Source organism: Argopecten irradians, chromosome 3, assembly GCF_041381155.1.
Source record: "Argopecten irradians isolate NY chromosome 3, Ai_NY, whole genome shotgun sequence".
Classification (NCBI taxonomy): domain Eukaryota; kingdom Metazoa; phylum Mollusca; class Bivalvia; order Pectinida; family Pectinidae; genus Argopecten; species Argopecten irradians.
Window position 1 is genome coordinate 12,590,804 of NC_091136.1, and position 16,796 is coordinate 12,607,599.

General features: G+C 34.8%; 1 protein-coding gene across 2 annotated transcripts in view; it reads left to right on the forward strand.

Moving 5' to 3' along the window:
• LOC138317567 (uncharacterized) overlaps positions 1 to 16,796 on the forward strand; it is a 20,134-nt gene continuing 3,338 nt past the window's right edge. The window contains exons 1-15 of one of the 2 annotated variants that reach the window (XM_069259331.1): positions 1 to 85; positions 2,702 to 2,903; positions 3,994 to 4,661; positions 5,263 to 5,428; positions 5,771 to 6,574; positions 7,412 to 7,584; positions 8,047 to 8,206; positions 8,660 to 8,745; positions 9,231 to 9,273; positions 9,897 to 10,009; positions 13,107 to 13,274; positions 13,918 to 14,121; positions 14,422 to 14,516; positions 15,373 to 15,538; positions 16,363 to 16,511. In XM_069259331.1, the coding sequence (XP_069115432.1) occupies positions 2,702 to 2,903; positions 3,994 to 4,661; positions 5,263 to 5,428; positions 5,771 to 6,574; positions 7,412 to 7,584; positions 8,047 to 8,206; positions 8,660 to 8,745; positions 9,231 to 9,273; positions 9,897 to 10,009; positions 13,107 to 13,274; positions 13,918 to 14,121; positions 14,422 to 14,516; positions 15,373 to 15,538; positions 16,363 to 16,511 (3,197 nt within the window). In that variant the 5' untranslated portion in view covers positions 1 to 85. The other variant, XM_069259332.1, reaches the window with a different exon arrangement.

Below are 16,796 nucleotides of genomic sequence, written 5' to 3' on the forward strand. Positions count from 1 at the left end.
GTCAAAATCTATTTAAAACCCACTTGGAAATTTCTAAATAAACGAACACTTACATGGAAGAAAAATAAAAGACGCATATGTAAAGGTAAGTTTGAATTACATCGAATTTTGTTTAAAATTGTCGAATATTTATTTCCTGCCTTGCGAGTTCAAACAAAACAAAAGGTAAAAGTTATAATCGTTATCTAATCTACTTTGCCAATCACTGTCAACAAGCGAACCGACATAAGTAACATCTGACCTAGTTTGAGAATAGGTTATATATGTGTGTAATGGTTAAAGTCCCTTCTACCCTGCTTCTGACCAGTGTGATCCGTGCTGACCATTGGCCATGTTGTGTAGTAAACTTGGATTCTGGCAGATATCCATATCTAATATACAGCTATGTATGACGGCGAATCTAAACAAGGACGTTCTGACACATGACTCTCTGCACGTATGTGCTGAACAAATAAGATAACTAGGGTGCAACTCGAATTGAAAAATAACATAAAATAACAAAAAGCTGTATCCTTTACCATTCAAAATGTGTGATTCTGATAACATTGAAAGTCAAGTGACTCATTTATACATAAATCAATCTTAATAGAAATAAATATATATATTGTAAACGAAATACATATATATACTTTTGTAATCACAGGGGTTGTAATGTGATACTGGAGATATACATACTTAGAATGCAATGTCGATGTTTAATTGGTCAGGTTCAGGATGTTGTTGGAAGAATAACACTCGATCATTCGCTGATATACGTTGGATAATTAAAGCAATTGTAATTTGGTGGATACATATCCGAATACTTACCAATTTTTCTTTGTTTTTATATCAAGCTGACATTCTGGTTGGCCGTTTATTTTATAATCAATCTTGAATAAAACGAGCATTTCCATTATCCTAAAAAGTATGTTATCATCTCGTGAGGTAAATATGACGCCGTCGTTTGTAACGTCGTCTCTGATTGGCTAAAACAACGACGTAGTCATTTTGTATAAAAAAAAAAATCCCTCAAAAATTTCGAATTTCACATGATCAGATTGCAAATTTTCTGCGGATTTACACTGTGTGGAAACATTGTTGATGTACACCTCTGAGAAGTCAAAATATTCTTGTGTTAAACTTTTTTTCTCATATAGATTTTTGAAAAAAGGAGTTCATACCATAAAAGAAAATGGAATCAAAAACATATGTCCGTGTGCTCGTTTTTGAGCTTTTGTCACTCAAAGAAACCTAGTTGACAAAAATTGGATTTTATGAGAATTTTGCCGTTTTCACCATATAAGATAGAGATTAAAGCCATAATTTCTTAATGGGGTGTTTGATATGTATGAATGTTTGTAGAATTCGTTATCTAGTAGTCTTCTTTAAAAATATACCAGTTTTGATCAATTAGACTAATATTTTTTCTCAGAATAACAATATATGCTACCCCTATCCCTTAATTTTTAACTAGAAAATGCACCATTTTCAGCCATTTTTGCTAAATTTAACCCTTTATAGAAAAAGTTCTGGTATTAAACTTTTGTTATTATTTTGCATATCAATAGGGAAACGGTTGCTCTTTCTAAATCAGGAAGAAAAAATTGGAGTCCGTGTGCTTACTTTTTTTGCCCCATTTGAATTTTTGTTATTTTTCAGTATTTTAGAGTAAAAAATAAAAGTGCCCAAATTACCAATAAATGTAAAAATAAAATCACCAAAGTGTGTCATTTCACATATTAATGCTTAATATTTTGATTACTACGAACCTCGTAACAATTTGCAGCAAAAATTAGCTCAATGCAGCTAAAAATGCTGGCGCAGTGATGATATAAGTAAAAACAATTTCAGTAAAAAATGGTAAAACTGTGGCTCTACTTGAAGCGAAAAAAACACAATTTCAAAATGGCCGCCAAATGGGCCATTTCTTAAAATCCCCATATAAAAAATTCTCCTAAAAATAGAAATGTTATTTTTTGACAAAATTTGCGTCTGGCAACTTGCTACAGATATTGATATATTTTATTTGAAAATCTCAAAACTTCTTTGATCTATGATGCAACGAGACTTCAACGGGACTGAAACCTCAGAAGAATACATCCTTAAGTGACACGCATTAATAACAATGACATCAATGTTTAAATAAGTAAGCGAATGGCCTTAAGTATATGTTGTCTTCTTATAACTATTTATGACAACAAATTTTACGACATTGGCATTCATTTGTCATATTTGACCGTGGGATTGAAGTGATTTAAGATTGGCAAAGGTGTGTATTGATAGGTAAGATACTGCCAAACATACGAGAACACATAGTAGAGAACGCGATGGTAAGTAGTTAAGAGATCCAGCTTAGGATTTACCGTAAGTTCATTATCCTTTATCTTTGTTCTATCCATTTGATCTTTCTGTCAAGTTTCAAAAACTTGAGCCTGTTATTTTTTCTAGATCGATATTCAGTCATTTTTATTTTTTTTTTTAAATTTAGGTTCGTCTGATGTAAATTCGCACCATAAATACAAATCAACAATGCATTTTATTATATATTTTTGTTTAACAGTTGTGATATATTGTAAGGCCCTTTTTTAAAACAAATGCTTGATTTCCCCTCATAATTAACGTTTGATATCAATGGGGTAAAACGGTGCTCGTCTTGATAAGACGTCAAACCAATTTAAAGCGATAGTAGGTTATTCATATGAAAACTTCTATTGCTTATCAGATGGCGCTCCCTCCCCTGCCACGGCGTCTGGCTAAAATCTTCCACTCGCCTGGACCGCCGATTAACGATGACGATGAAATATACGCCGACTTTACAGAGGAAGAGGAAATGTATCATCAATTCCTCAAAATAAGTGGAACATCAGATGACGAGGGCAAAGATTCTGGAGTGTATTCCACGGAAGAGTTCTGCAAATTGAAACGTGAGTACTAGCTAGATACCGCGACAGGTAAATAAAACTTAAAGTTACAATAGACGTGTGTTCAATATACAGAGGTGTTCACTATACACAGGTGACTAATTTAGATATGTTATTAATATATTATATATATATTTTGTTACATTTTACATGCTGTAGCTATAAGGATGTGTTCAGTACAACGATGTGCACTGTAGACCATCTTTCGTTTGCGTGCGATTTACTTTCGCAAATTTCGCAATCACAGTAAATTCGTGAATGTGTATCTCCACAAAACATGTAAACATCGTTTATATTGATGAATGTTTACATTTTATTTTCAAAATCGCATAAGTTAATCTTCGCGAAGCTAGTTTGGAATAGAAAATGCGAAAATAGTAGCCGCGAAAAAAATAGTTAAGGAATGATTTTTATTTTTTGTTGTTTACTGGTGTGTAAACTGCAGTTTTTTTGTACAGATATTTTAAATGACGTGCGTTAGCGCGTCATGTTAAAATATCTGTACAAAAAATGCGACCAATTTCGACCAACCATTTCATTTAAATTAAGTGTTAAAATAAAATAAAACTGTGTTTTTCCATATTATACGATTGTTGAAACAGCCGGTCGATTGATGGTATCCCAGAACAGCTGGATTCAATTTTGCGGGAAATATTGTCAAATTCAGAGAGTACACAAAATATAGTTCCACATTAATTTGGTCTTTTTTCATCCCATTTATACAATATTTGTTAAATATTTTATTTTCTGATATATCATTTAAGATTTACATTACATGTATTATATTAAAGAATAGCCAAGGCCTAACCTGTTGCGCATTCACACTACTTGTGGAAGTCGTGTTCTGGTGTGTGTATTCTTGCGTAGCAACCACTGCGTTTACGTAAGTGTACACGATTTCGCAGTTGGTAAGGTTATATAGCAAGGAGAAAACGGAAATGTAAATACTATACAGTTATCATCAGTTAATAGCGATGGAAGTCAATATATAGAGGATACTAAAACTGTAGCATGACGTATCAGTATATGTCATTTCATTTATAAAAAAAACACTGTAAATCAACAATGATAAATCTAATATATATTCTTTCAGTAACGGGCGATATTAATTTAGGCGACATTATCCGCTGTGTGAACACAGGCGATCCTAAAGAGGTATCAGAAATGATCCAACACATACACACCTGCACTATTCCTGAAGCCGTCTCTGGCCGTGATCTTGAAACACTGGCTCAGCTACTGGACTGTGATCACAAAGCTATTGAAACGCGAGTCTCAAGACTGATGTCGGAAGTTTTACTTGAACTGGACACGAAGCGCCATCATTTCACAAATCTACTGTCGTGTTTAAGAATTTTGTTTGTAGTGCTTCAGAAGCGCGCCATGAAGCCCGATTCAATGCACAGAATACAACCCGTTGTGATCTTGGTGCTATTGGTGTTACATCATCAGTGTTTGAATCACCATGATAGAGAACAGATTTCAGTGGCTACGAGAGACACACTCCAAACTTACATAGATATAACGGAGAAGTTAGGGACACTGGATGCGACGCCTACCTTAGTTGACCTTCGTCTATCAATGCAAATGGTACTGGCGGGTCTTCATGACGTTCTGATGAAAGCCAAGATGAGTCATCTTCAGCTCGGGAACTTTAGTGAAGAACTACGTAATGACAGTCATAGAAAGCGGTTATCCAAGGAATTTAGTAAAATGTCCATATTGGAACACTACTCTCTAGTTTTTGGAGTCATGATACAGGTAATTTATTACTGGAAATCACTGAAAAGTTTTTATAATCATTCCTATTCAGATATAGTTAGATTTTGTAGATGTCTAACTATAGAAACGGTTTTGTTGTCGCAAGAATTTTGGCAAGGAATCCTTAACTATGAACACTATTTCAATATCTATTCTATTCTCTTGATTGTAAATTTTAAATACAAAATGTATTGTAAATACTTTCTTGAGCAGAACCTTTAATGTTCAATTAAGTGTTTATGCAGAGAATACTCCATATCAGTTTTCTATATTTAGACCCTTTTATGAACGACATTAAAATTGCATTTGGCAACGCTTGCTTACGATATCATAACTAAATCTTGTTAAGCATACGTTATCTATCTTATTTTGTTATTGAACGACTTAATACAATGTGCAATAGTACAAGTTCCTTTCTAATGTTTTCCTATGGCAATTGCCGTCTGCTGTGCTCTCATATTTAGATATATTTTGCATTTGTTCTCGACCTGATTTGTTTTCCATTTAAGTCAATCAGAACCTTGAAATTTTAACAAATTTCATACTCTCTTACGAGAATGTCAATAGTATGTATATTATGTACTTATTTACCTACTTACAGATATCTAAATTCCCTGTCTCAGTGGAGACGTTGGACTTCCTCCGTTTATGTATAGAATCGGTTTTAAATTTCTACAAGAAGTCAAAGTTGGAGAAACCGATCTACGGATTGCTTCTGCTTGCAACAAGGGCGATAATCAATGTGCTCGAAAAGTCCCACATGAAACGTGTGTACATTATATATTACTTTACTTTTTTGTTACATACAATGTTACATATATTTACAAGAACATATTTAATTCATCATTTCATGTCGTGTAACCTCGTCCCAATTACAAAGTCATCAAACGTAAAAACCCAAGCTGAGTGTAAGAGTTTCACCCGGTAAGTCACAAAGGTAGAGTTTTTGCTTTTATTACTTACATAGGATACATGTTTATTGTAATTTTAAGTATCATTCACACACGTATCAACTACTCTATGTTGTATTGAGTAAGGTAAATACGGCCAAGCAACGTCACATAATTTGCAAGCTGTCATTTAATCTTGGTTAATCCCATGTAATCCAGATATCCTGCATTCAGCGAAAGGAAGCCTACAAGATAAACTTTGTGACATTTTGGAAATGATCATTAGCAGTCCAAAAATCAGAAAGGATGTGCGTCAAGCTTTACAGGACGAAGTCACAGTCATTCTCTTTCACGAGTCTGGCCGAGTTGTGCAGAGAGTTACTGGAATAATTGATAAGAAAACGTCATCCATGTTAAACGAAACTCTGTTGACTTATCTGACTAGGTCTCTTGAACGCTTGAATTTTTCTTCTCACTCTTCAACAATGGGAGAGGCCAACCTAAAGTGGTACTCATTGCAAGGCTGTATCGTAGGGCATATTGACGTCACTACACACGTCTTCTTACCTTCCCTGGATACGATGCAAAATGGAACATTCGACTTGGACAAGTACCACCAAAGTGCAATACAGGTTGCACAGACCGCCAAACACTTCAACACTCTTAAGGCACTGAGAAAAATGTCTGCTCATGGACCAAGTGAACACGTCCAGCGTCTGTTGGCGTTTCAAACAGAACCTTTGCCCATGTTTTATGTGGCTGAAACACTACCTGAAATAACTTTAAGCCATCACCTACTGACGCACAGAAAGAATAGGAAATGGATATCAGAAAAACAGTTGGGACTTGTGAGTTTAGGAGCTGTGAAAGCGTTGCGATTTGTTCATGATGCGGGTTTTATTCACAGGAATGTAACAGCCGCGAGTTTCAGATACCGCAATCAAACGGCTGTCTTGGAAGACTTCAGCATTGTGAGAACCTCACGAACGCATTCTCACGGATTTGGTGAAAATAATACCCAAGGTATTTTTAACAATATTTTGTTACTTCTAAAATTACATTTTTAGAATTAGATTTTAATTAAAGATGCTCCACCGCTGACAAATGGTATTTTTTCACTATCAAAAACAGGAACAGACGATTTAGTATTTTTCTTTAGATACAAAAGTTACTTACTTTACACCATTACCACCATTGAAAAGTTTGAGCTGCTTATTTTACTTCAAGTTAAAAATATGAAAAATAATTAATTGCATCCTGAAAAAAGTCAGTGGCACTTTATCCTATATGGAATGAAGTAATGATTGCGCATGCACCAAAGGCGAACTAAATTATCTTATGTCATTTTTTGTGCTAATTAGGCATATATATATACACAATTAAACGCCAATTATTGTTCAAATAATGAATATCATTTACGCTCTGTTGGCGGTGGAGCATCTTTAAAAAGGTTAATTATGAACTAATACATAGTTTACCAGTTTGTGTTAACCGAAATGGGCGGTAAAACATTATGTATACATAGAGGATCTTACATGAGTGGCTTTATAATATGCAATTAATCAAACGAGTTCAATAATTTGATATGCCACGAGCCTTTATTCTATTCATCACAAAACTTCTATTAATACAATATATATATGTAAAACTTTTAACTTCGTCTTTTTATAAAACAAAAATCCGGCTTGCATGTGACGTTTCCGTCTACTGAGACAGCGATGCGACGTCATATGTAGATTATGACGTCAGTACTATATGTAACGTCATAATAGTGTCATTACACGATATTTATGACATAGCCATGTGACAAGGCTTGACGGGCCAGTTATGTGATAACTAAGTATACAATCATTGCTCCAGCGGCTGGCGAAATCCCTATTCGATGGTCCTCGTATGAGTCGCTGTGTGAAGACGAGTTCTCCTGCGCCTCCGACGTGTGGATGTATGGGCAGTTGTTGTATGAGATTTTCACTCATGGTTGTCACCCATACACTGACCTCTACGGATATGACCTTGATGACGTCATGGAAATGGTCAGTACAACGAACGGATTTATATCGCCATATTTCAAATGGATTACGTAAAATAGATAATCTAATTTTCTGTTATTTGAAGCCTGCTAGATGTAAGGTAATTACCATTATATGTATGATACTTGTTCTTGCAAAGCAACCAGAGCATGGATTCATAAGTGAAAAAAAAATCCTGACGTTACGTAATTGTTTCTTGAGAAATATAATTTCTATAAACCAATACATGGTTTTGCGAGATACAAATGTTACTTGAATAATTGTAAAAACGTACATATGGACAAACAAGGGCTCTTGATAGCAAAATATATTTCCTAATATAGTTAAGATAAAGAAGACGTGACATATTGTATACCCTAAAGTGTTTCACATAAGTAAGACATAAGAATTATGCGATATTTGAGCATAAAATGTTATCCGACACGGTAGAAACAATACAAATTTATTCTCTGCTGTTTAAATTAGGTACTATTTCATGATCTTAAACCGAAATGGTACCCATGCATTCCACGTGCTATCCATGACGTCATTAAAGGATGCGTGCGAACGCCTCCCAGCGAGCGGATGTGTCTACGGAATGCAGAGGAAACTATAGAGAGATGGCTAGATGCACCAATAAGTCAGGGTAAACGTTATATTTTGTTTGTTGTTTTAGTATTCTTTTTTAGTAGTTCAAAGTTACTTGCGTTTGTTTGCTTCGTCTTTTTTGCGAGTATGTTCAGTTTGAGAGTATTTTCATTTATACTTTAAAAAATCTCATTTTTGTATGAACTCACATTTCGCATATGTTCCACGGACGATTGAAAACAAAGTCCTTCGAAAACGTTTTGGATATCAGTAGAATTGAGATTTTAAGCTATGATGAGCCAAAGTCTATAAAAGAAGTCGCATGAATGGAAATCTTTTTTGTCCCCGCGAAATTAAATTGGCGTACAACTGTCATAATACAGAAATTCTGATAGTAGTGGAGGTTTCGTTAATTCCTACATTCAATTATTAGAAATATGTACATTGGATGTGTTGTTTACGTGTGATTATATACAATCTGATGATTTACCCAAAGTTAAATTTGACACAGCTTCTCATAGCGGCGAGATTACATTCTCTAGCAGAAAGAATCTGTACCCTGAGCTTAACCAACTACAGAAAGACTCTCCAGAACGAGTATGTTTTAACCTTCCCTAAAACTTTTTATTCAATAAAGCATGTAAGCGGACAATGTATGCTCCTTTCAAAAAAGTGCTTCCACTACACTGTGGTCTCCATTGAGCATACATGTATTAAACATACATTACACTTACTTTATGAAATATAATTGGAGCACTACACTTTTTGTCATAACCCAATTATTCTCTTCAGTTCAAAATAGATAATTATACAATCTAATTTCATTAAATGTACATTTGTTTACACTAAACTAGTGTACTGTTTTTTAATAACCGGAATGCAATACGTTTTATTCTGTGTATTTGATGTAATTTTGTTACCATGGTATTTGGCTGAATTAACCCGCCAGCTAATGTATTCTGGATTAAGTACTGTAGTATCTTAATTAAATGTTTTCATAAATAATATTCTAAATCTTCTGGAAAGAAACAAATGCATCTTATTCTCAATTGAATATTCATGATAATTTTTAATAATTTCAGGGGACGACATTGAAACTGAGACAACTGAAAAGTATTGGAGGTGGTAAGTCATTTGATACCAACTGAATCGATACAAATATACATTATTATGAAAAATTATTCCTACAAACATCAAAATATCTTTGCTAATTACTCATATTAACGTTGATGATGCCTTTTTGACAGGCAACATGCAACAAATATAGTACATAGAACTGATAAGAAATCGCTTGATTATGGTACATAATATGTACACAATACAATAATTCCTCATTTGAATCGTTGCTAGATCTATTGTGACCAAGTCTCCGTTCATCTGAGATGCAAACGCCCTTTCCGATTTTTTGCCAATGATATAAAGAGATAGATAGTAAGATTTCTGTATAGAAATGACCATGGCATTTATTCAAGGACGCATACATGTAGATCCTTAAAAATAACTTATAGTGGATCCGTAGAATGATAGAAGAAAGGCTACAGAATTTATTTAAAATAAACGACTTTATTCGAGGTCCCAAAGATAAATTGGATTGAATCATTTAAACAACTTCTTGTAATTTCTTAACCGAGGTCGCGGCCTTGTGTATGCCAGAACGGGGAATTGACATTCAAGTGAAAGACTTTGACCTTCATCAAATGTCGCAGGTATCAAACACACATAAAACTATGATTTTTCACATTTTACAGATGCCAAATCTTTGTACTACAACGGTCTACAGAAGAGGAAAATACCAGCTGATTCACTCCAAATAACAGAACGTGCTCTAGCAGCTCCGGATAGACCTGTTATACGAAAAGAGGTAAAGTATATATTGCAATGGGATTTTATACTCCTTACTATGGACAGGAGTGTATCAGTTTACCGGCTGGTCATCTATGATCGACCAAGCCGGGGAGGGGGCCAAAATCTTCGAACACCAGACTACACGTCTACCAATTACATTACCTGATCGTAGCCGCAATATGAAAAAACCTCATCTTTGTACACTATGTCAAGATCTTAAATTAGGACCTGAAGGTTGAATACGACGTAGCTTACACCGATAAGAAAGCTGCATTTAGTTCAATTCCCGTTCATTCGATATTTTGGGATTTTTGACGGTGCTTCTTTACAAGGTGGAAGGTCTAAATTTTATACGAAATAAAAAGAAATAAACAAAAGTTTCTTTAAAATGATATAAAAAACAGAAATATATCCAGGACAGATCATTATGGGAGCAGTATAGGTGTAGTTTATTCAGAGATTGCGTTTTATTGGTGTTTCTCTTCGAAGAGTCGATTCGAATATTTATATATTACTCAAATGAGTGTATTAACGTAAATAGCGGTGATGTATTATGGTTGTTTGATTTATGTCATGATTTAAGGTTGAATAGTATGACTTATCTTGTTGGATGGTATGACTTATCTTGTTGGATGGTATGACTTATCTTGTTGGATGGTATGACTTATCTTGTTGGATGGTATGACTTATCTTGTTGGATGGTATGACTTATCTTGTTGGATGGTATGACTTATCTTGTTGGATGGTATGACTTATCTTGTTGGATGGTATGACTTATCTTGTTGGATGGTATGACTTATCTTGTTGGATGGTATGACTTATCTTGTTGGATGGTATGACTTATCTTGTTGGATGGTATGACTTATCTTGTTGGATGGTATGACTTATCTTGTTGGATGGTATGACTTATCTTGTTGGATGGTATGACTTATCTTGTTGGATGGTATGACTTATCTTGTTGGATGGTATGACTTATCTTGTTGGATGGTATGACTTATCTTGTTGGATGGTATGACTTATCTTGTTGGATGGTATGACTTATCTTGTTGGATGGTATGACTTATCTTGTTGGATGGTATGACTTATCTTGTTGGATGGTATGACTTATCTTGTTGGATGGTATATTACTTATCTTGTTGGATGGTATGACTTATCTTGTTGGATGGTATGACTTATCTTGTTGGATGGTATGACTTATCTTGTGGATGGTATGACTTATCTTGTTGGATGGTATGACTTATCTTGTTGGATGGTATATTACTTATCTTTCTTGTTGGATGGTATGACTTATCTTGTTGGATGGTATGACTTATCTTGTTGGATGGTATGACTTATCTTGTTGGATGGTATGACTTATCTTGTTGGATGGTATGACTTATCTTGTTGGATGGTATGACTTATCTTGTTGGATGGTATGACTTATCTTGTTGGATGGTATGACTTATCTTGATGGATGGTATGACTTATCTTGTTGGATGGTATGACTTATCTTGTTGGATGGTATGACTTATCTTGTTGAATGGTATGACTTATCTTGTTGGATGGTATGACTTATCTTGTTGGATGGTATGACTTATCTTGTTGGATGGTATGACTTATCTTGTTGGATGGTATGACTTATCTTGTTGGATGGTATGACTTATCTTGTTGGATGGTATGACTTATCTTGTTGGATGGTATGACTTATCTTGTTGGATGGTATGACTTATCTTGTTGAATGGTATGACTTATCTTGTTGGATGGTATGACTTATCTTGTTGGATGGTATGACTTATCTTGTTGAATGGTATGACTTATCTTGTTGGATGGTATGACTTATCTTGTTGGATGGTATGACTTATCTTGTTGAATGGTATGACTTATCTTGTTGAATGGTATGACTTATCTTGTTGAATGGTATGACTTATCTTGTTGGATGGTATGACTTATCTTGTTGATGGTATGACTTATCTTGTTGAATGGTATGACTTATCTTGTTGGATGGTATGACTTATCTTGTTGGATGGTATGACTTATCTTGTTGATGGTATGACTTATCTTGTTGGATGGTATGACTTATCTTGTTGATGGTATGACTTATCTTGTTGAATGGTATGACTTATCTTGTTGAATGGTATGACTTATCTTGTTGATGGTATGACTTATCTTGTTGAATGGTATGACTTATCTTGTTGGATGGTATGACTTATCTTGTTGAATGGTATGACTTATCTTGTTGAATGGTATGACTTATCTTGTTGGATGGTATGACTTATCTTGTTGAATGGTATGACTTATCTTGTTGGATGGTATGACTTATCTTGTTGGATGGTATGACTTATCTTGTTGGATGGTATGACTTATCTTGTTGAATGGTATGACTTATCTTGTTGGATGGTATGACTTATCTTGTTGAATGGTATGACTTATCTTGTTGGATGGTATGACTTATCTTGTTGGATGGTATGACTTATCTTGTTGAATGGTATGACTTATCTTGTTGGATGGTATGACTTATCTTGTTGGATGGTATGACTTATCTTGTTGGATGGTATGACTTATCTTGTTGGATGGTATGACTTATCTTGTTGGATGGTATGACTTATCTTGTTGGATGGTATGACTTATCTTGTTGAATGGTATGACTTATCTTGTTGGATGGTATGACTTATCTTGTTGGATGGTATGACTTATCTTGTTGGATGGTATGACTTATCTTGTTGGATGGTATGACTTATCTTGTTGGATGGTATGACTTATCTTGTTGGATGGTATGACTTATATTGTTGGATGGTATGACTTATATTGTTGGATGGTATGACTTATCTTGTTGGATGGTATGACTTATCTTGTTGGATGGTATGACTTATCTTGTTGGATGGTATGACTTATCTTGTTGGATGGTATGACTTATCTTGTTGGATGGTATGACTTATCTTGATGGATGGTATGACTTATCTTGATGGATGGTATGACTTATCTTGTTGGATGGTATGACTTATCTTGATAGATGGTATGACTTATCTTGTTGGATGGTATGACTTATCTTGTTGGATGGTATGACTTATCTTGTTGGATGGTATGACTTATCTTGTTGGATGGTATGACTTATCTTGTTACGTATGTTTTCAAAGGGTATCTATCTTCATGTGGAGGAGCCAGTTACCCAGAGGTTTATAGATGGACCACTGAATGGAATGAAATCCGACGAAGAATTTGCCAAAAAACAACACATTGTTAACTTTCCTCCACAGAAAAAACCAAGAGAATGTACACACGATAGTGGACTCTCACACACCCTGGTAATATATAGAATAATTAACAATATCACATTTGATGTTCTCCTAACCATAATTGTGAATATAGATAATGTAAAACTTATCTTCGATGGATTCCCAAATTAGAGAAAATTCAATAGGGGATCAGGGTGCTATAAAACCTGTCAACCGCATGAGCGTAAGGTTTCCTACGAGAATGTACGTATGATAGTGGACTCTCACACACTTTGATAATGTATCTAATGGAAGTGATACTTGTGATAAATCCATATATGTTCATTAAAGATGCTCCACCGCTGACAAACGGAATTTTTTCATTTTCAAAAACAGCAGTAGACGATTTAGTATTTTTATTCAGTTACAAAAGTTACTTACTTTACGCCATTACCGCCATTGAAAAGTTTGAGCTTCTAATTTTACTTCAAATCAAAAATATAAAAAAATAATTAATTGCATCCCGAAAAAATTCCGTGGCACTATATCCTATATGGAATGAAGTTCTGATTGCTCATGACCTAAAGGCAAAATAAATTATTTTATATTATTTTTGTGTTAAATAGACCTATGTATACATGATTAAACACTAATTATTGTTCAAATAATGAATATCATTTATACTCTGTCGGCGGTGAAGCATCTTTAATCCAGCATTTTGTATTGTTTATAGTTGTACAGATGCTTTGATGGAAAATGCCTTCTAGATGTAGCCAATGAATGCATGTATGGCGATCCTATTGACTCCGAGAATGAGTTGGACTACGCTAATACCATTAAAGAAGCTGTCTTGTTCGTTTCTGACATGCACAAAATGAATTGGATCATCAGAGATATCTGCTGTTCGACTCTCTTCAAATCTAAAACGAAAGGCAAGGTATGGATGATATAATTACCAGTGTTTTGAAATAGTTTTTGTAAATTTGTGTTGGGTTTTTTTTTAAGACGATGTGTACTTTTTCATTTTTTTTTCACTTTTCTAGTATAAATCCTAATTAGGATTTGAATAAGGAATTCTACCATTCAGTCATTCCATTTCTGTTGTTGTTCTTTTCATGAGATACGATACAAATTATTTTTCCTGTTTGTATATTATATGATAAATTTACTTAAAAAAATTCGTTGTAATACTTAAAATATCAATGTCATATTTAGATTATTACTTTCACCTTGCAAGGTGTTTATGCCACGATTAGGCCGATTCCTGATGTGTCAATCTCCTGAAGGATACATAAAAGATACATCTACCAACACAGATGACCGACGGAACTGGTAAGACATGAATTTCTTAAAAAAGTAATCTTTCTTTTAAACCAAAGATGTAAGATCCATTCATTGAACGGGCGACAGCGTGAGAAAGGCTTTGGGCTCTATCTTTTGACTGGGACGCACCATTGTCTATAAAAGTGGTGGATTCTGCTCCTGCTTAGCCGTCAGCATAAATTAAGTGGGACGACTGGTTCGTCTGTTGTTAGTGTAACGTGAACGCGTGGGTTGTGTTGGCCAATGTCTCCGGTGGTTATTCATCAGTGAGAAACATGTAGCACTATAAATCATCTAAGAGTTTTCGTATTACACAGAGATTAAGAGACACAACATGATTATACCGCAGCTGCCCAAGACATTCACACACACACAACCATACAGTGGAGGCCGTTCTTAAATGACCATATCTGTTGATTGGACATGCAACATAATAACACAAACTAAGCTTTGCAGTATCCATTCATTTTAACAAATTTCCTTAATGTATACATTCCGTTGACAAACACTCCTTCTTAAGTAAATATAACCACTCAACGGTCCTCCGGAGGTCAGTTTTTACTTGTAACCGCAACTGCTATATTTCTATGAAAAACGACTTAATTTGAAAACCTTTACTAACCCTGTTCTGATTATCATGGAAAAACAACATACACTACTAACTTTCAATGGCAAGAATATCAAAGGTTTTGGTGTACAAATTTAGACACAATCACATTTAAAGCGTAATGATGAATACCGACAAATAAAAAAAGGAACTTTATTTTCCTAAATCGACAAAGTATGATCACTGCTGCAATCCGAATTCATTTTCACTGTATGGTTTATAGAACAAACTACAATAAACATACATTTATTGTTGAAGGATGCCCATCGATGTCATACAGGATAGGACTTACTCGATGGCCAGTGATGTGTACATGTTAGCCATGGCAATTTACGAGTTCTACACGGCTGCTTCAGTCGCCAGGAACAACCCATTAGGGAACCGCCTAAATGCTGTACCATTCGCAACAGTAGCTCCGGAACAGGTACTGTAATCCATAAACGTGATTGAAATTATCTTCCGTTTTTGCTTGTGAAATGGAGACAATCATTTTGTTTGTGACATACATCATACATCATAGCTCAAATCAAAGGTTATGTGTTTCTTGATATGGCATATACATCGCTTCTTGGAAGCTTCCCTTCTCAGCTTGAGACTGGCTGACATAATGTCTAGTTAACCAAGAAATGTCGATTATATGTTGAGAACGCTTTCGATGTACCGTTATGCGTATAGGATCTTAAGTATGAATACTCGTGCAGTTTTATCAAAACGATACTTACAAGTTAACTTCAAGAAGAACTTTTATACTGTTTCATATCGAATCATCGAGTGTCAGTTACCTATGATTCTATAACAAATGGTCCATGAAAAAAGTTTGATACATCGAGAACTTCGATTCATAAAACTTCGATTCATACATGGGTTAGTTAGTTATGTTATATAGTGAAGAAATTCGGGACCAGACAAAAAGTCCGATACAGCGAGAAATTCTATTCATCGGAGTTCGAATCATCGAGGTTTGACTGTAGAACAAACCTTAAAGATAAGTTTAATCACATAGCTTCAGTAACATATATATTTCAAAATATTTAAACGTGCAAATCTAGCGGAGGTGACCATATATATTGTCAATCTATTGCCGATTCCTGCTTTCAGTATGGTTACCTGGTATCATGGCATTGTTAACCTCATGGCATTACAGTGGATATATTACACTAGTGACATATACAGCAAAAATATTACAAGGGCGAAGTCACTGGATTTAGACGGATAAAAGCAATGAAGTGATATACTTTCCCATTTAAGCTTCTGGATAGTTTGTACAGAGCAGAGATTCCGAACCAACCTGAGGCCTGCCCGGAGTGGTTGTACAGACTGTTGAAACCGTGTTGGAGCAGGGACCCAACACAGAGGCCTACCGCACATACACTTCTGGCTAGTATGGAGTCTATTATGTGAGTCATTATATCAAGTGGCCATGTGTATAAACGAACGTATAGATATTGACGAAATGAATGGACTGCTGATCGTTTTTCCCCGACATATTTTATGCCTATATTATTACGGTGATGCACTGATAATGTTAAATCTGCGCGAGCACGGGATTCTATATTTATACAAGGATAATGAATCTATTAATATTCTTTCAAAGAGGGCGGTTGTAATCACTCCGACAATGGTGCAGGTATTGCATGCTGTTACTGATATTAATTTGTGCATTAGCATTGGATTATAGGTAT